Raw genomic sequence first — 19,213 nt, forward strand, 5'->3', positions numbered from 1 at the left:
CAGGTAATTATTGCTTTCTCTCATCATTTCTAGGCTAAGTTTAAGATTAACAAGGTTTACCTCATGAAGCTTTTCCATGGTATTTATAGTACTCGCGTCCACTTTATTTTGATATTAACGTAACACAAACCAGTTCGTACAATTGAAGAATTCGCCCGAAATGGCAAGCTGTTTCTCTTGTGACTGGATATTATTTGATAAAATGAAGCACATGGTTGATCTCTATCAAGTATCGTTGTGTGCAAAGCAGGTTTGAGGTTTTTCAAACTGAAACGGGCCAATATAGACTAAGAATCGATGCTTATAATTTTTCGGTAAAGATGCAGACTCTGCTTTCAAAAACCTGAGGGACAGATATTCAAGAAACAAGAAGAAAGTACAGAGTGTTAACGTCAGTGGAGCGGATACACAATCTGTCATAGATGCCAAAAGTGAAACAAGCGACATGTGCATGTGTTTGGCCTGGCTGGATCCATATGTTCAACCCCGTCGATCTTCCAGTAATCTTATAGTGATAGATGAAACCTCACAACTAGATGATGCTGATATTGAAGATGAAGGTATATGCACTCCAGTAGACAGCAGCTCTGGTGGTGCATATACCTTACTTCATTACTTAGACGTTAATGATTTTGGCTTTGAGCCAAAATCATTAACGTCTAAGTCATTAAAGTCTAAAGTAACTGGTCAGCCAAAATACCTGCATGCCAAACGCCCTAGAGTAAATAATGAAGCTATTGAAGGAGCTGCAATGGATTTTCTCAAATCTATTGGAAATCACCTTGTAAGCAGAGACAGTCAGAGAGAACAAAAAGATGAAGAACGCCTTTTTGGAGAACTGGTAGCTGCCCAATTGAGAAAGATGCCAACACAAGAAAGACTGACGACCAAAATGGAAATAAACAATTTGATTTTTTCACGCTTATTAAAGATTAATTCTCAAGATGTTAATACTGTTAGCTATGTAGCTTCTAGGTACTCTGAAACTGCTAGCAGTAGTTTCATGTCTGAGCTGGGTAATGTAGAGGCTGTTTCAACATATCCCCAGGTTACTTCCTCCAGCAACGTCGACACGAGGGGTTATAAATGCCAAGAGCATCCACCCTACTTAGTTATGTATTGGTATTTGAAACAAGGCATAATTGTCTGAGTCTGCTGTGATGCAATGTCAACATTATTTCATTATTACAAAAGTATTGAAATAATTATTGTACAAGTTATAGTTATAGATTATAAAATAATTATAAATTGAGAGTTGTGTTCTTTTCAAAGAAACAGTTTTGAAACTATTCCCTTTTCACATGGGTGTTGTAATAAACAAAAGGATTGTGTTGTTGAATGTTGAAAGCATTTAACCGGTTCCTGACCATGTCAATCAGCCAATCCCTCCTTTCTCAAACTCAAAACACATCATTGATCTCTTGTTTCCTTAGTGACAGCCTTACTCATAATCTGTGTATTATGTACAAAAACATCAACAGGACAATTCGTATGTAAAGTATTGTGTTATCATATTTATGATAAGACAGCAATTTATACAAGTGTTATAAAGACAAATTGCATTTACCTCTCTCAGAGATATCACTCTAGAATCTAGAAGGGGTTGAAATTGCTGGTTATGGATATTCCATATTCAATAAGAAAAGGACATGGATTGTTGACTGTCACCAGAAGCCAAATAACGTATGGTCAGTGCAAGACGTTCTGATGGTGAGATAGGCTGTCTGAATTTTATAACTTGCTTCTTATAAGTGGGCCAACCTTGGAAACGAGGCAATCAAAACAGTCGTGACATTCTCATGTAACTAAAATGAGACCAATAATCATTCAATGAACCAATGACTGAACTTTATATTTGAACAATAATATTTCGAGCGTGCCCTTGTAACATCATGTTGAACAAAAATTGGAATGGAAAATTTTCTGTAGCATATACAAAGTAACAGTACTGAGGCCAAAAATATATTTATCAAGTTTATATTTTCATGCTATTTTCAGGGATTTTTTTTAAATAAAATAACATACAAAAACTTGCCTGCAAAATAACAAAACGCCAGCGGCAATAATGTTCGGAGTGTAAGCCTTTTACACTAGTTTTTCAGCAGACTTTTAAAATTCGCTTACCGAAAGTATAGCTCTCTGTCACTACCACGAAGTTCCAAAACAAGGTAATTGAACTCCCCTTGAGCTTTCTTGCGACGATACATCTCCCTTACCCAAAACCTTCTAGGTCTGATGGATCTTCTGGCATTACGTCGTCTTCGTAAGCGAAAAAAGTAAATTACAAGCAACGCAAAGAGAAAGATTTCATCTTCATCCACCATCTTGATTGTAGTCGAGGAAGACTGGTAACGAAGAATTTTTTGATACTGCGCCTGCGTATGCTCTCATGCTTATGTTCTGTGTTCTCACTTGCTTATGCTTGTGCTTGTGCTTATTCTTGGGCTTGTTCTTTTAGCGCTAGTGAAAACCGGCCTTGAGCATGAACGTAGTACATAGGACACATCGTCGCTTTAGAGATGCGGCATGGTCGGTTTTTTAAAGTCTCGTTTGAATTGTGCATAAGCGCGAACTTCTCCTTCAAATCGCAGCAATTCTATTTTTTCTAACTGAAGGTTCGAGGACGGGAAAGTCTCTCTCTTTGCTATTTTATCATCTTTTGGACCGATTAACGACCTGAGCTTTTCAGTCATATCATCGAGCCGGCATTGTATCTGTGATGCAAATTTTATAGCGTTTTCTGAAGTGTCATGGTCTGCTAAATCTAAAACGTCAACGTTTGCAATTTTACACTCGGCATACGCATCCTCTATCTGTCTTAAAGACCTTTCCAGAGTATGTGCGGCAATGTTATTATCACGAATATGCTTTCTATTATTACAGATAGTGCCAAAAACTGTTTGCGCTTTCGCGCGCATTGTGAGTGTCTTTTCTGCTTTCCTCTTTCTTTCCGCGCGCTCCTTCATTTTTGTTTCATGACGTAATGTGTTCTCTCGCATGACAATTTCTGATCTAACTGATTTCTGTATATACTGGATTTTACGCGCTGTCGCTTCTACAAACAGGTCCCGCAACTCGGTAATCCACCTCTCCGTGACTTCCAGTTCTTCATCCGTTAAATACATCGTGTATAGATCGTGCTTACTTTCAACGATATCCCATGCTTCTGAAAGCTTCACGTAATTACCTTGGACCATTTTTCGTCCTTGGTCGGCATCCATAGGCTTCAGGAGTTCATTGCGCATCCTGGTAAACATTGCTTTGGCTGTTCGTCGAATGTTTTTGGCTTCTTCTGCCATCTCAGTGATATCCGTGACGGTCCTCGGAGTTACCGATTGGGATTCGAATGTTTCGTCAGTTATGGGCTTTTGGTTCACTGTTATCAAACATCTTTATTGACGACTATAGTGTCAGACAATCAAAGAAGTGCGTTCGAATCCTAAAAGGAAGTCACATTGTTATAAAATGCTCAGATAATAAAGTATACGAAACGATTTGATATTTACCAAGTGAGTCGACCAGGTCCACAGCTGACAAATGACTTACATTAGTATTATGACATCACTATAACGTACCTTATTAGCGGATAAATTAACTTAATGATCAATAATAGAATTTCTCGACGAAGCAGTCTTCAGGTTTCAAAATACATTCCATTCTTTGGGAAGCCTTTGGTTGTATTTGCATAGAATGCACTTACTTTCGAGCGGCTGAATAATATCGATCGAGATAGCTTGGAAGTTACGAGAACAATAACAAACAGGTAGCTGCATTTGACATAGGATTTGTTCCATTTTGTTATTGATAAAAGCAAAAAGGGCCCTGCAGCCCGATTCCCTTTTTTTGGACGACTTTTCATATTTCTAAAGTATTAAAAAGTCTGATCGTAACGCCCTTCGCTATTCACTACTCGCAAAATAACTTTCTACGTAGTCTCCGAATAGACGAGATTTCAACCAACACAGATTTCATGCCATTTTTTCTGGGAATAAAGGTTAATGATAAGTATGCTAAAATGATTAACAACCGTTGACTATTTGTTGTTTTCTTTCTTTCATTTCACCTAATGCTCAACAGTTGGTAAGTACCTATTTATTGTGCTACGTATGTTTACCTATTCCTTAACTGATTTAATTGTTTGAGATCAAAGTAGTCGTATTTCAAATAAGCCTTTAGTTGTATTTGCATAGAATGCACTTACTTTCGAGCGGCTGAATAATATCGATCGAGATAGCTTGGAAGTTACGAGAACAATAACAAACAGGTAGCTGCATTTGACATAGGATTTGTTCCATTTTGTTATTGATAAAAGCAAAAAGGGCCCTGCAGCCCGATTCCCTTTTTTTTGGACGACTTTTCATATTTCTAAAGTATTAAAAAGTCTGATCGTAACGCCCTTCGCTATTCACTACTCGCAAAATAACTTTCTACGTAGTCTCCGAATAGACAAGATTTCAACCAACACAGGTTTCCTGCCATTTTTTCTGGGAATAAAGGTTAATGATAAGTATGCTAAAATGATTAACAACCGTTGACTATTTGTTGTTTTCTTTCTTTCATTTCACCTCATGCTCTACAGACCGTAAGTACCTATTTATTGTGCTACATATGTTTATCTATTCCTTAATTTAATTGTTTGAAATCAAAGTAGTCGTATTTCAAATAGGCCTTTGGTTGTATTTGCATAGAATGCACTTACTTTCGAGCGGCTGAATAATATCGATCGAGATAGCTTGGAAGTTACTAGAACAATAACAAACAGGTAGCTGCATTTGACATAGGATTTGTTCCATTTTGTTATTGATAAAAGCAAAAAGGGCCCTGCAGCCCGATTCCCTTTTTTTGGACGACTTTTCATATTTCTAAAGTATTAAAAAGTCTGATCGTAACGCCCTTCGCTATTCACTACTCGCAAAATAACTTTCTACGTAGTCTCCGAAGAGACGAGATTTCAACCAACACAGGTTTCCAGCCATTTTTTCTGGGAATAAAGGTTAATGATAAGTATGCTAAAATGATTAACAACTGTTGACTATTTGTTGTTTTCTTTCTTTCATTTTACCTCATGCTCTACAGACTGTAAGTACCTATTTATTGTGCTACATATGTTTATCTATTCCTTAATTGAATTCTTTGAGATCAAAGTAGTCGTATTTCAAATAAGCCTTTGGTTGTTTTTGCATAGAATGCACTTACTTTCGAGCGGCTGAATAATATCGATCGAGATAGCTTGGAAGTTACGAGAACAATAACAACCAGGTAGCTGCATTTGACATAGGATTTGTTCCATTTTGTTATTGATAAAAGCAAAAAGGGCCCTGCAACCCGATTCCCTTTTTTTGGACGACTTTTCATATTTCTAAAGTATTAAAAAGTCTGATCGTAACGCCCTTCGCTATTCACTACTCGCAAAATAACTTTCTACGTAGTCTCCGAATAGACGAGATTTCAACCAACACAGTATTCCTGCCATTTTTTCTAGGAATAAAGGTTAATGATAAGTATGCTAAAATGATTAACAACAGCTGACTATTTGTTGTTTTCTTTCTTTCATTTCACCTCATGCTCAACAGTTGGTAAGTACCTATTTATTGTGCTACGTATGTTTACCTATTCCTTAACTGATTTAATTGTTTGAGATGAAAGTAGTCGTATTTCAAATAAGCCTTTGGTTGTATTTGCATAGAATGCACTTACTTTCGAGCGGCTGAATAATATCGATCGAGATAGCTTGGAAGTTACGAGAACAATAACAAACAGGTAGCTGCATTTGACATAGGATTTGTTCCATTTTGTTATTGATAAAAGCAAAAAGGGCCCTGCAGCCCGATTCCCTTTTTTTGGACGACTTTTCATATTTCTAAAGTTTTTAAAAGTCTGATCGTAACGCCCTTCGCTATTCACTACTCGCAAAATAACTTTCTACGTAGTCTCCGAATAGACGACATTTCAATCAACACAGGTTTCCTGCCATTTTTTCTGGGAATAAAGGTTAATGATAAGTATGCTAAAATGATTAACAACCGTTGACTATTTGTTGTTTTCTTTCTTTCATTTCACCTCATGCTCTACAGACCGTAAGTACCTATTTATTGTGCTACATATGTTTATCTATTCCTTAATTGAATTGTTTGAGATCAAAGTAGTCGTATTTCAAATAAGCCTTTGGTTGTATTTGCATAGAATGCACTTACTTTCGAGAGGCTGAATAATATCGATCGAGATAGCTTGGAAGTTACGAGAACAATAACAAACAGGTAGCTGCATTTGACATAGGATTTGTTCCATTTTGTTATTGATAAAAGCAAAAAGGGCCCTGCAGCCCGATTCCCTTTCTTTGGACGACTTTTCATATTTCTAAAGTATTAAAAAGTCTGATCGTAACGCCCATCGCTATTCACTACTCGCAAAATAACTTTCTACGTAGTCTCCGAATAGACGAGATTTCAACCAACACAGGTTTCCTGCCATTTTTTCTGGGAATAAAGGTTAATGATAAGTATGCTAAAATGATTAACAACACTTGACTATTTGTTGTTTTCTTTCTTTCATTTCACCTCATGCTCAACAGTTGGTAAGTACCTATTTATTGTGCTACGTATGTTTACCTATTCCTTAACTGATTTAATTGTTTGAGATGAAAGTAGTCGTATTTCAAATAAGCCTTTGGTTGTATTTGCATAGAATGCACTTACTTTCGAGCGGCTGAATAATATCGATCGAGATAGCTTGGAAGTTACGAGAACAATAACAAACAGGTAGCTGCATTTGACATAGGATTTGTTCCATTTTGTTATTGATAAAAGCAAAAAGGGCCCTGCAACCCGATTCCCTTTTTTTGGACGACTTTTCATATTTCTAAAGTATTAAAAAGTCTGATCGTAACGCCTTCGCTATTCACTACTCGCAAAATAACTTTCTACGTAGTCTCCGAATAGACGAGATTTCAACCAACACAGGTTTCCTGCCATTTTTTCTGGGAATAAAGGTTAATGATAAGTATGCTAAAATGATTAACAACCCTTGACTATTTGTTGTTTTCTTTCTTTCATTTCACCTCATGCTCAACAGGGTGTAAGTACCTATTTATTGTGCTACGTATGTTTACCTATTCCTTAACTGATTTAATTGTTTGACATCAAAGTAGTCGTATTTCAAATAAGCCTTTGGTTGTATTTGCATAGAATGCACTTACTTTCGAGCGGCTGAATAATATCGATCGAGATAGCTTGGAAGTTACGAGAACAATAACAAACAGGTAGCTGCATTTGACATAGGATTTGTTCCATTTTGTTATTGATAAAAGCAAAAAGGGCCCTGCAGCCCGATTCCCTTTTGTTGGAGGACTTTTCATATTTCTAAAGTATTAAAAAGTCTGATCGTAACGCCCTTCGCTATTCACTACTCGCAAAATAACTTTCTACGTAGTCTCCGAATAGACGAGATTTCAATCAACACAGGTTTCCTGCCATTTTTTCTGGGAATAAAGGTTAATGATAAGTGTGCTAAAATGATTAACAACCGTTGACTATTTGTTGTTTTCTTTCTTTCATTTTACCTCATGCTCTACAGACCGTAAGTACCTCTTTATTGTGCTACATATGTTTATCTATTCCTTAATTGAATTGTTTGAGATCAAAGTAGTCGTATTTCAAATAAGCCTTTGGTTGTATTTGCATAGAATGCAGTTACTTTCGAGCGGCTGAATAATATCGATCGAGATAGCTTGGAAGTTACGCGAAAAATAACAAACAGGTAGCTGCATTTGACATAGGATTTGTTCCATTTTGTTATTGATAAAAGCAAAAAGGGCCCTGCAACCCGATTCCCTTTTTTTGGACGACTTTTTAGATTTCTAAAGTATTAAAAAGTCTGATCGTAACGCCCTTCGCTATTCACTACTCGCAAAATAACTTTCTACGTAGTCTCCGAATAGACGAGATTTCAACCAACACAGGTTTCATGCCATTTTTTCTGGGAATAAAGGTTAATGATAAGTATGCTAAAATGATTAACAACAGTTGACTATTTGTTGTTTTCTTTCTTTCATTTCACCTCATGCTCAACAGTTGGTAAGTACCTATTTATTGTGCCACGTATGTTTACCTATTCCTTAACTGATTTAATTGTTTGAGATGAAAGTAGTCGTATTTCAAATAAGCTTTTGGTTGTATTTGCATAGAATGCACTTACTTTCGAGCGGCTGAATAATATCGATTGAGATAGCTTGGAAGTTACGAGAACAATAACAAACAGGTAGCTGCATTTGACATAGGATTTGTTCCATTTTGTTATTGATAAAAGCAAAAAGGGCCCTGCAACCCGATTCCCTTTTTTTGGACGACTTTTCATATTTCTAAAGTATTAAAAAGTCTGATCGTAACGCCCTTCGCTATTCACTACTCGCAAAATAACTTTCTACGTAGTCTCCGAATAGACGAGATTTCAACCAACACAGGTTTCCTGCCATTTTTTCTGGGAATAAGGGTTAATGATAAGTATGCTAAAGTGATTAACAACCGTTGACTATTTATTGTTTTCTTTCTTTCATTTCACCTCATGCTCAACAGTTGGTAAGTACCTATTTATTGTGCTACGTATGTTTACCTATTCCTTAACTGATTTAATTGTTTGAGATCAAAGTAGTCGTATTTCAAATAAGCCTTTGGTTGTATTTGCATAGAATGCACTTACTTTCGAGCGGCTGAATAATATCGATCGAGATAGCTTGGAAGTTACGAGAACAATAACAAACAGGTAGCTGCATTTGACATAGGATTTGTTCCATTTTGTTATTGATAAAAGCAAAAAGGGCCCTGCAGCCTGATTCCCTTTTTTTGGACGACTTTTCATATTTCTAAAGTATTAAAAAGTCTGATCGTAACGCCCTTCGCTATTCACTACTCGCAAAATAACTTTCTACGTAGTCTCCGAATAGACGAGATTTCAACCAACACAGGTTTTCTGCCATTTTTTCTGGGAATAAAGGTTAATGATAAGTATGCTAAAATGACTAACAACAGTTGACTATCTGTTGTTTTCTTTCTTTCATTTCACCTCATGCTCAACAGGGTGTAAGTACCTATTTATTGTGCTACTTATGTTTACCTATTCCTTAACTGATTTAGTTGTTTGAGATCAAAGTACTCGTATTTCAAAGAAGCCTTTGGTTGTATTTGCATAGAATGCATTTACTTTCGAGGGCTGAATAATATCGATCGAGACGGCTTAGAAGCTACGGGAACAATAAGAAATATGTAGCCTCATTTTACTTAAGGGTTGGTCCATTTTGTTTTTAAAACCTGATTTCTCTTTTATAAACGATTTGTAACATTTTTTTTTAATTTTTGAAAAGTCTGTCCATAACTTCCTTCGCTATTCACTGTTTGGAAAAACTATGTGCGTAATATCTCGTAATTCTCTGATGCGTCAGGTTGTTTTTGTTTTTTAAATACACTCGCTCTACTTCACTTAATCAGAGAAAGACTTAGAAGGTCTGAATGTAATCTATAACTAAAATCAAGAGAACACAAGTTTAAATTCTCTTGTTAAGATTAAAAACGGTCGAAGAAATATCCTTCTATTAATCGTCAACTGTGAACTTCTAAGTTCTTGGAAATCTACCGTCAGCCATTAAAGTCAGTTTAAATAGCTGCGAACCGTCAAAAATACTCCAATACTTTCCATCCATTGAGAACGTTTTTGAATTAAAGAGACCAAGAGATTTACCCGTTAACAACCTCTTGTAGATAATCAAAGCCCCTCTTTAAGAAGAAAACGCCAACTTTCTTGGATTATGACATAGTGAATATATTGTATGCATCGTCTGATTGGTCAATTCAGCTTTCAAGCGCATGTTTCACCAGGTTGTAGAGGTTGGATTTGATCTGTTTATGTCATAAAAGCAAGGAACGATCAAATAACTTGAACCATTTTAACGAGGATTCTGATGGCCTTGTTTTAGCAATCCAACCAAGCATGAAAAACCTTCAAAACTCGGACATTCTATTTCGTTTTCTGTTAGTCGAGGAATTTCTTCTCAGCTCGCGATATAATGACGTCAATTACGGTGCTTGGCATGCTTACAAACCTTTATTTGGTTCTTCCGATGCACAGAGTGCCATTTCTTCAAAATATGAATTTTCCTTATTAAAATGAAAAGCCATAATTTGTTTCGCTTCAAATTCGATGAATCTTGGCCTGAAAAGCGGTTCTCGAACAACACACCGCGAGAGAGAAAACCGTTTAATAGCGATTGTGTCGTGCGTCGGCTTTCTTTATGGGCTTTTGATTTATTTTTCACAGTAACTTGTATGTATATGTGCACGATCCTTCGCAGTAAAGCACTATTTAAGCAATAGTGAAAATCAGACCTGAAAAAATTTCAGGCCTGTACGGGATTCGAACCACTGAACCATACAAGTAACTTGTATGTTTGAAATCATGAATGTATTCTGAACCTCAAATGTTAACAAACATTTTTTTCCTGAAATTAATCCAACAAGGATATGATGTGATTCCTTGGATTTTTGGTAAACCTTAGCTCAGCTCCTTGTTTTGTACTCTGATAGAGCACGCTCTTTCAACTAATTACAGCGCGCGTTATAACTAAAATCTATTAGAAGGCGTCACAAAACCTCTCGGGATGTTGGGAGAACACTCACAAAGCTTTTTAATCACCTGCCTTCAGCTCGTGTTCTCCCAACATTTTGTGTGGCTCTAAAGCCCGAAAAATGTGTTTTAGTGCTTAATGAAAAGAAATGTCGAATCTTGTTGGGAACTCCGAATGCTAGGATTCGAGAAAGTGTTGAAATGTTACAAGACAAAGTGAAATTTCGAATTTTTTGAATAATGAAAACCAACGAATAAGATACATACATACATACGTTATTTAACCACTCCCTCATAGGGCTTTTTTTCGGGGCCATTCTTACAACACCACTCACCCATCCCACCCCAGGGAAGGACATCCACCACACAGTGATCTCGTGCGTGTGAAATTAACGTCTCCTAGGCCTACCCCTAACCCTGCAGGAGACTGGGGTCTACGGTTTATTCGTCCTTATCCGAGAAGACCAGAATATCTATCCATTTCTTAATATTATAGAAAGGTAGCAAATTCTCCTCAGTTATTTTAAGACCATGAGTATTGGACCGGCCGGGGCACGAACCCTCGACCTCCCGCACAATACAATCCCGGCGCTCTAACCAATTGAGCTAACCGGGGGCCGGTTAGCAAAAATTGAATGAAAAGGTGAATGCCTTTCGTTGCATTCGAAAGCATTGGAAGTTAGAGATCAAACTTGGCGGAAAATATACTTTGAACGGTCCCTGCAGTCTTGCGACAGAAATCGACTTCCTATAACTCATCTTTGCCGGGTCTTATGCTGGTGACAAAACTCGAACAGCTACATCATAAATAGAATAAAGAGCTCTGTTTTTACCCTATGGAACCCTATGATAATTCTGCATGTGGATTTTCCTTGTTGAAGCTTTGACATCGTTTCCTTTCAAATCGCACCTCACTTCAAGTGAACTTGTGAAACATGTAGAAATGATGGCAGCTACGAAATATCGAAGAGTACTGTTCGCAATACTCGTAATTTTTTACGGAATTGGGTTTGTGAAAGATATATTCTACTTTATGATAACGTCATGTTACAAGAACACATAGCCTTTTTTCCAGGTTATCAATAAGAAAAATTGAAGTGCCCTTTACACCATATTTAAACCTGCAAACCATTCCGCAGCTTGATACTCCTTCCTGGCTTCATTATTAAGAGAAAAGGTGTAATGATTTCCACGTTAATATTATAACGTGTGAGTGCAAAGATGAAGTGTTATATTCTTTTTTTTTTCGTCGCAATGGAGGGTAGCAGAGTAACTTATCAGTGTTAAAGTACCTAGGTAGTATGTTACATCTAGTTCCATACTTGGTCTTGCTGAGATCTCAATCCACGAAAATCTATGTGTAATACTTGCGTCGAATTTTCTGCATAGATTTCAATTTTATTTATAGCATATTTTACTTCACCAACTTTCCGTTCGTTTCTTTGCTTGTGACATGTTTGGTCAAGCTAAAGAATGTTGTAGGACGTACATTGCTTGGAATTTTTTGTAATTGGATCTTTAAAGACAAGTCTTATATCACAATTTAATGTTGCTGTATTAAATCATTCTAAATTGCATTTTGGAATGTTCTGCACATTTAATTAGCCAGGCAGGCCTTAATTCACTTGAGTTCCGTAAATGGTTAACTCCTCGTTACTAAGACCTCTCTAAACATTAATTTTAATTTTTCCCAGTTATCTCGAAACACTCTTGACCTTCTAGTCGTCGAAAGAAAATACAATTCTCAATGCGGGCACTCTAATTCTTTAGAAATTCGTAGGCAATATACAGACGTTAGGAATAGTTAGGTTACCCTTGAGTTCGATTTCATCAACACTATTTGCTTAGCGAAGGCCTACGTGTAGCTGTATCCCCCTCCTCCTCCCTGGAAGAGAGGGAACGTCTACGAAAACTTGACACGCATCGTGTTTATGACGTCACTCTTTTGCTTAAAACAGTGCGATGATTTCCTATTGGCTAGCCATTTTGTCGATTCTTTCAAAAATTCTGATTAGTTAGAATTGGTAGTTTTATTCTCTATTAATGAACAAGATGATCAACAGAATGTCTTAGTGGTCACCTCGAGGGACAATAATGATCTACGGCGAAGTTTTAAGGCAAGTCTGCGTGACCCTCGGGAATAGAGAAATTTCAGGAAGAAACTCTTCACTATAATTACTGTGCAGCCGTTTCTGGAAGAAACTCTTCACTCTGATTATTATGCCGTCCTTAAAGCTCATATGGCTGAAGACCAGGAGCTACCCCAATGGACTTGGGATAAAAGAATTGTCTGCTTTCAACACAGTCGGTCTCGTTGGGAACGGTGCTGCAAGGCTAATAGAGCTATCTAACTGTTTTTAGACGACCGTGTCCTCTTCTCTCTATCCCTATAGCATTGTATATACTGATACACGGACACTGAATTGCGAATTTACCCAAAATAATAGAAGACGAATTCATTCGAATTCTGTTATTTACTTCGATTACTTTTTGCGCAAGAACGTGCCACTACGCCGAAAATACCATCAGTCTATCAAGTTACAAAATCTTCCATAGTTTAGAGTGACCTCATATAACACGATTCTTGTCAAACTTATCAGTGTTAAAGTACTTAGGTAATGTGTTACATTTACTTCCATACTTGGTCCTGCTGAGATCTTAATCCACGAAAATTTATGTTTAATACTTGCATCATATGTTCTGCATAAATTTCAGTTTTATATATAGCTTGTTTGACTTAACCCACTTTCTGTTCGTTTCTTTGGTAGTTCGTTTCTTTGCTAGTGACACGTTTGGTCTGGCTAAAGAATGTTGTAGGACCTACATTGCTTGGAATTCTTTGTAACTGTGTCTTTAAATATAGGTTTTATTTCACAATTTAATGTTGCTGTTTTAAATCGTTTTGCTATGTTATGATTAATAACAGAGTAATAATGATTAAGGAATAATTATCCAAACTTGTATCATTACTGAATTGTTACAAGTTTGAATTGAACAGAGTCCCAGTCAATTACGCTATTGGCGGCCTTATTGAAACATCACATCGAACTTCTAAGATGCGGGAGTCCAAGTAACTCTCAAAATAGACTGTGTAGTTCTAAATTCAATACTAGAAAAAAAAATACATCAAAGTGTCCCCACGTAAACATTTAGATAAAGCGGTAGTTATAAAAATATATATTAGTTTTTTAGCTTTTGCATTTCAATACTAACAATATGTTCTCCTTTCATTATCATTTCTCTCAATCGTCCAAAATGAACACAATCTCAAGGTTGTAAGTAGCCACCATTTTATCTTTTTTAAGCATTTCGTAGACATTATAGTGTATGTACAGGGCAAAATATATATTGAAGTGATTTGTAAACTTCAAACACTAATTTTGCTTCTTCCGCTTCTTTTGTTCCCTTAATGTTACCGGATATGTCAGGGGGTAAGTGGTTTTATATTCATTATCAAAACGAGTTTTTATCCAGAACACTTTTCCCTCAGGCGCTTCATAATGGGGTCGATTAATTCACACATCTCACTGTCAAACATCTAAAGAAAAAGCAGGAGTTCAAGTTTTTCATATTTAGGGTTAAAAGCTATTGGAAAAGGAAAACATATGAAAAGATTGAATATTTGACCGCTAATTTGCTAATTTTAGGTCACGTGACCTGATTTGACTTCAGAAACTAAGGGAAATACGTTACGCTAGTAGTACAGGTTTTTGAAGTATTTTTTTTTGGATTAAACTGAACCATTCTTAATTACGTTTTGCAATATTATGCATATTTATTTAGTACTTGAGTTCCGCAAAAGGTTAGCTCGTCATTACGAAGACCTCTCTAAACATTAATTTTAATTTTTCCCAGTCATCTCGATACACTCTCGACCTTCTAGTCCTCAAAGGAAAATACAATTGTCAATGCGAGCACTCTAGTTCCTTAGAAACTCGTGGGCACTATACAGGCGCTAGGAATAGTTAGATTACCCTTGAGTTATATCTCATCAACACTATTTGCTTAGCGAGGGCCTACGTGTAGCTGTACCCCACTTCCTTCTCCCTGGAAGAGAGGGAACGTCTACGAAAGCCTGACATGCATCGTGTTTATGACGTCACTCTTTTGCATGAAACAGTGCGATGATTTTCCATTAGCTAACTGTTTTGTCGATTCTTTCATAATTCTGATTAGTTAGAGTTGATGGTTTTATTTTCTATTAACGAACAAGATGGTCAACAGAGTGTTTTAATGGTCACCTCTGCGGACAACAATGTGACCCTCGGGAATAGAGAAATTTCAAGAGGAACGGCAGAAAGCCATTGTTATGTTTTTTGTGAGGTAAAGAGGTCTCTGTTTCGTTACCAACTGGCTATGGAAAATCTTATATATCAGGCCGCCCCAGTAGTCGCCACATCTTCTCCGGAAGAAATTCTTCACTATAATTATTGTGCCGTCGTTAAAGCTCAAATGGAAGACAAGAAGCACTACCTCAATGGACTTGGGGTAAAAAAATGGTCTGCCTTCAACACTCGGTCTCGTCGGGGACGGTGTTGCAAGGCTAATAGAGCTATCCAACTTTTTTCAGACGACCATGTCACTGACTACTATTGTAAGCAGAAACGGTGTGAACGTTGAAATCGTTTCGAAAGTGCGCTGCTAATTGAACATCGTCCTTTTCTTACTCTATTCCAAACATCGCTCATAATCTTCCTCTCTGTATCCCTATAGCATTGTACATACTGAAACACGGACAGTGAATTGCGAATTTACCCAAAATAATGGAAAACGAATTCATTTTAATTCTGTTGTTTACTTCGATTATTTTTGTGCAAGAACGTGCCACCACGCGGAAAATACCACCAGTCTATCAAGTTAAACAATTTTTCATAGATTAGAGTGACGTCATATAACACGATTCTTGTCAGGTTTTCAAAGACGTTTCCTACCTTCCGTTTCTCTTTTTGGATGGGGGGGTATGGCTGCATTTATGCTATGCATCTAGTTTAAAAAGGAACTTTTTCTCCTTATATGAAAGCAATGATATGAACAATAATCTTAAGCAAAAGTTGGCGTCGCTAACATATTTGCTTGGATCTTTTTCTTTCCTTGAAATCTGCGTTGGACTACAGAAAGTAAGTAGATACAGTATCTCTTCTTTTTACCTAATTTTGAGTTTGAGAAGCCCAGCCACACGCATTCTCCTATAAGCAGCACAGACTGTCTCCATGCCTGTTGTGGGAGAAGGACAAGTTTGGGGTGTAGAGATGTTTTGGTTGATCTTTAACTTAATTCCTTCTACGAACTGAAGTCAGTCATCAATATTTGTTTGACTGAAATGCGTTTCAGCCTTTCCCGTTCGTCTGTGATCACGAGAGGTTTGAGATATTTTTGTGATTTGTGTGAGGCAGTCTTGTGTTCTTCACAAAGATCATTTCGTTACCACCTGAGTCTTATTCATAATTGTTTCAATGAGTTGTAATAAATGCCATGCCTTTTTTGTTCTTTTGTTTTTTGTTTGGTTGCGTGGATGCAAAGTTAGCTAAACTCGACGGCTTGCCACCTTTTTTTTCTCTCGAAGTAGATTGTACAGTCTCAGCACCCAAGACGATTTTCTCTTCCTCGTAATTAGAATATATTAATCAGAGTGAATTCTGCTGTAGTATCTTTGTTTGTTTGTTTTTCATTCCTGTACAACTATGTATTTGACATAGTGTCAGAATACATTTAAAGTCGAGTTGAGTTCCAGTCTTTGAATATTTGTTTATCTTACCGCTATTATTGATTTGAATATCTCAACGTACAGTCATTTTTCTCTTTTTATTTTTCGGATGGGTGGCATAGTCAAACTCATCTAAGAAGATTTCACTCCCCCCTTTCCTCGTAATTAAAATACATTAGTAGGGATTCTGTTTTAGTTTGTTCTTTTAATTTGTTCATTCTTCCTTTTCTCATTTTCGTTCCACCACGTATTTGATGGACATATCAGGATGTAAGTGCAAACTTTCTTTATTTTGATTTTGGCATAGTGGTAGTAAAAATTCCAAGTCAAGTTCAGGTCAATTCTTTAGATGATTTGTACATGTTACTTTTATTATTGATTTTGTGTATCTCTTTTTCTCTTTGTCGCGTTCCCGGACCAAGTCCTTGCGGGAAGTATTGATCCGGAGTTCGCCGAGTTTAACCACACACTACAGGCCTGATTTTTAAACCGATTTATTGCTTGGTTACCACTGAAGCATGCGGTGAAAACTACAACATTAAAAAATTTACTCGTTACGCAACGGAATAGCTGCGAATAGTGAGAACTCTCCGTCAACGAACGAAATAAGTGGCAGAGGATAAACTAAAATTAGGCTTACGTTATAATTTCTGCTGGCTGTGTGAAGGCAAAAAGATTTCTCCAACTCCGAAATTTTTCCGTAGAAGCGACGAACGCGTGTATCTTAAAGCTTACTAAGGTCATTCCCGTTACAAAGGTCGTGAAAAGATCGGGTTACAAGGTTGCGAAAGATGGCGATGATTAACTAAATTACACAATAAAATCACGTGCGTAACGCAAGTGTGTCGCGTTGTTCGTGACACTCCTCGCCCAAGGATTAGGAATCCTTGCTCTGGCTATTTAGTTCAAATCAACATTAATAAGATTGTGGGCTAACTCAAACGATAGAACGTTCTGACTTCTCAGGCTCCTGACGAGGTTAAGACTCCTCTTCTTGTCTCACCAGGAGGACAAAACTGCAAATTGGCCAGTCAGGTTTTCGCGCTCCTTCCTTTCCGCGCGGTAGCTTTGGCCTTTCGTACTTTCCCATCCGAGCTTGGTGTGACTTCTGTTATCCTACATAGCGACCAGTCGTTGCGGTGTGATCCGTCGTCCTTAATGAGCACAATATCTCCGACACTGACGTTTCGTTGGCGTTCTGCCACTTAGGTCTTTCCTGTAGGTTTTGAAGATATTCTTTTTTCCATCTTACCCAGAACTGGTCGGCAAGATACTGGGCTTTTCTCCACCAGTTGCGAGAGTAAATGTCCTGCTGGACGAAGTGACCAGGGGGAGGTGCGAGAGGTTGGGTCTTCATGGTGAGCAGCATGGCAGGAGTTAGGGGTTGCGGCTCATCGCTGTCCGAAGGTATTGTAGCGATGGGGCGGCTGTTCACAATACCAGTAGCTTCGGCCATAAGGGTCACCAGTAGTTCATGGCTTAGCTGTTGGTGTCCAATCTCCAGGAGCATTGCGTCCAATACGCGTCGGACTGTTGCGATTTGACGCTCCCACACCCCTCCGAAATTTGACGCGAGTGGCGGATTAAATATCCATTCGCAACCTTGCTCCGCCGCAAATCTTTGGATACGTGATTGGTCCATCTCTGCGAGTGCACCATCCAGTTGCGACTTTTCTCCCACAAAGTTGGTACCTTGGTCGCATCTGAGTTTCTTCACCGGGCCGCGAATGGCAAGGAATCGACGAAGTGCACAGATGAACGAGCTGGCCTCTAGCGTCTCGAGTACTTCGAGGTGGATGGCGCGGCTACTTAGGCAGGTGAAGATAAGGCTCCAGCGTTTAGCGTTTGCGGCGCCGCCTCTGAGTCTTCTTGTAGCGATTTTCCAGGGACCAAACACGTCCAGGCCAACGTTAGTGAAGGGTGGGCTGGTGTCTGATCGATCGGGAGGTAGATTCGCCATGTGCTGCGTTAAGGTTCCTCCTCTTAACCTTTTGCAGGTCACACAAGATTCGATTAGACTTGATGTCATCTGGTGAGCTCCAATAACCCAGTACCTGGCTTCGCGGACGGACCCACTTGAGATTAGGCGGCCTCCGATACGTGATGTCCCTTTGGGAGGAGCACTGGATGCTTCCCTTGGTATTCGAGGGTCAAGTTTTTTAGGCGACCTCCAACACGAAGTAGCCCGTCTGGCCCCAAGAAGGGGTCTAATCGGTGCAGGTTTGAACTTTTAGGTAGTGTTTTCTTTCCTCCAGTTGACGATAACGCCTTTAACTCCGCGGCGAAGGCTTCTTCCTGTACTGCCTTTACGATGATTTGGCCCGCATGTTCGAGCTCTGCTGCTGATGGAATAGGTAAGGGGTTGGTTGGTTTCTTTAAGCGCTCTTCATTTCTCCCCTTGAAATCTTTTATGAGTGAGATGAGACTAGCGATCGCGCGCTTTACTGACGACCAAGTTGAGAAGCGTTTGAATCTTGAGCAGCCAAGTTCTCGTGAAGCGTGTGACCTGGTGGCACAGGCGGTAACTTCTCGTTTCACTTCGGGGTCGCTTTCATCCAGAGGCACCTCCTGAGGTAAGTATGGAGGCTGAGATAGTTGACTCCGTAAAAAGTCTGGCCCCGAGATCCACCGCGACTCCACCAGTTTGCTTGGGGATATGCAGCGGGTTGCAAGATCTGTAGGATTACTTGTGGTGTCGATGTATCTCCACTGGCTTGGTTCTGTGGCGTTGCGGATTGTTTGGACGCGGTTTGCTGCATAGACGTAGAATCTCCTGCTCTCGTTCTGAATATAGCCTAATACTACCTTCGAGTCGGAGTAGTAAATTTCCTCGTTGATTTGGACATCAAGTTCCCTGCGTATCATTCTCACTGCCTGGGTGGCTAGAACCGCACTGCA

At 38.4% G+C, this 19,213-nt stretch overlaps 4 protein-coding genes across 6 annotated transcripts in view; 1 reads left to right on the forward strand and 3 right to left on the reverse strand.

Moving 5' to 3' along the window:
* LOC148730979 (uncharacterized) overlaps positions 1-1,150 on the forward strand; it is a 1,473-nt gene extending 323 nt beyond the window's left edge. The window contains exon 1 of the mRNA XM_088761444.1: positions 1-1,150. This exon is cut by the window's left edge and continues 323 nt beyond it. Coding sequence (XP_088617570.1) covers positions 446-1,150 — 705 coding nt within the window. The 5' untranslated portion in view covers positions 1-445.
* Positions 1,151-1,156: 6 nt separating this feature from the next.
* Positions 1,157-4,012, reverse strand: LOC148730980 (uncharacterized). Of its 3 annotated transcripts, XR_016001824.1 has the most exons (3): positions 3,576-4,012; positions 2,125-3,439; positions 1,157-1,761 (listed from the first exon to the last, which is right to left on the reverse strand). XR_016001824.1 is itself a non-coding variant. In XM_088761442.1 (2 exons), the coding sequence occupies exon 2, from the start codon at positions 3,297-3,299 to the stop codon at positions 2,514-2,516; it is 786 nt and encodes a 261-aa protein (XP_088617568.1). In that variant the 5' UTR covers positions 3,300-3,439; positions 3,576-4,012; the 3' UTR covers positions 1,962-2,513. The 3 variants fall into 3 exon arrangements, 2 of the variants coding, with proteins under 2 accessions (XP_088617568.1, XP_088617569.1); XM_088761442.1 differs by lacking the exon at positions 1,157-1,761 and having other exon boundaries at positions 1,962-3,439; XM_088761443.1 differs by lacking the exon at positions 1,157-1,761 and having other exon boundaries at positions 1,962-3,439; positions 3,507-3,591.
* A 13,414-nt stretch (positions 4,013-17,426) lies between these two features.
* Positions 17,427-18,275, reverse strand: LOC148730981 (uncharacterized). Its single transcript, XM_088761877.1, has one exon. It carries the CDS (start codon positions 18,273-18,275, stop codon positions 17,427-17,429), a length of 849 nt encoding a protein of 282 aa, XP_088618003.1.
* Positions 18,276-18,397: 122 nt separating this feature from the next.
* On the reverse strand, positions 18,398-19,180 carry LOC148730982 (uncharacterized). The gene has a single exon (XM_088761878.1). It carries the CDS (start codon positions 19,178-19,180, stop codon positions 18,398-18,400), a length of 783 nt encoding a protein of 260 aa, XP_088618004.1.
* Positions 19,181-19,213: the final 33 nt, after the last annotated feature.

This window comes from Stylophora pistillata, chromosome 5 (assembly GCF_964205215.1).
Source record: "Stylophora pistillata chromosome 5, jaStyPist1.2, whole genome shotgun sequence".
Taxonomy (NCBI): domain Eukaryota; kingdom Metazoa; phylum Cnidaria; class Anthozoa; order Scleractinia; family Pocilloporidae; genus Stylophora; species Stylophora pistillata.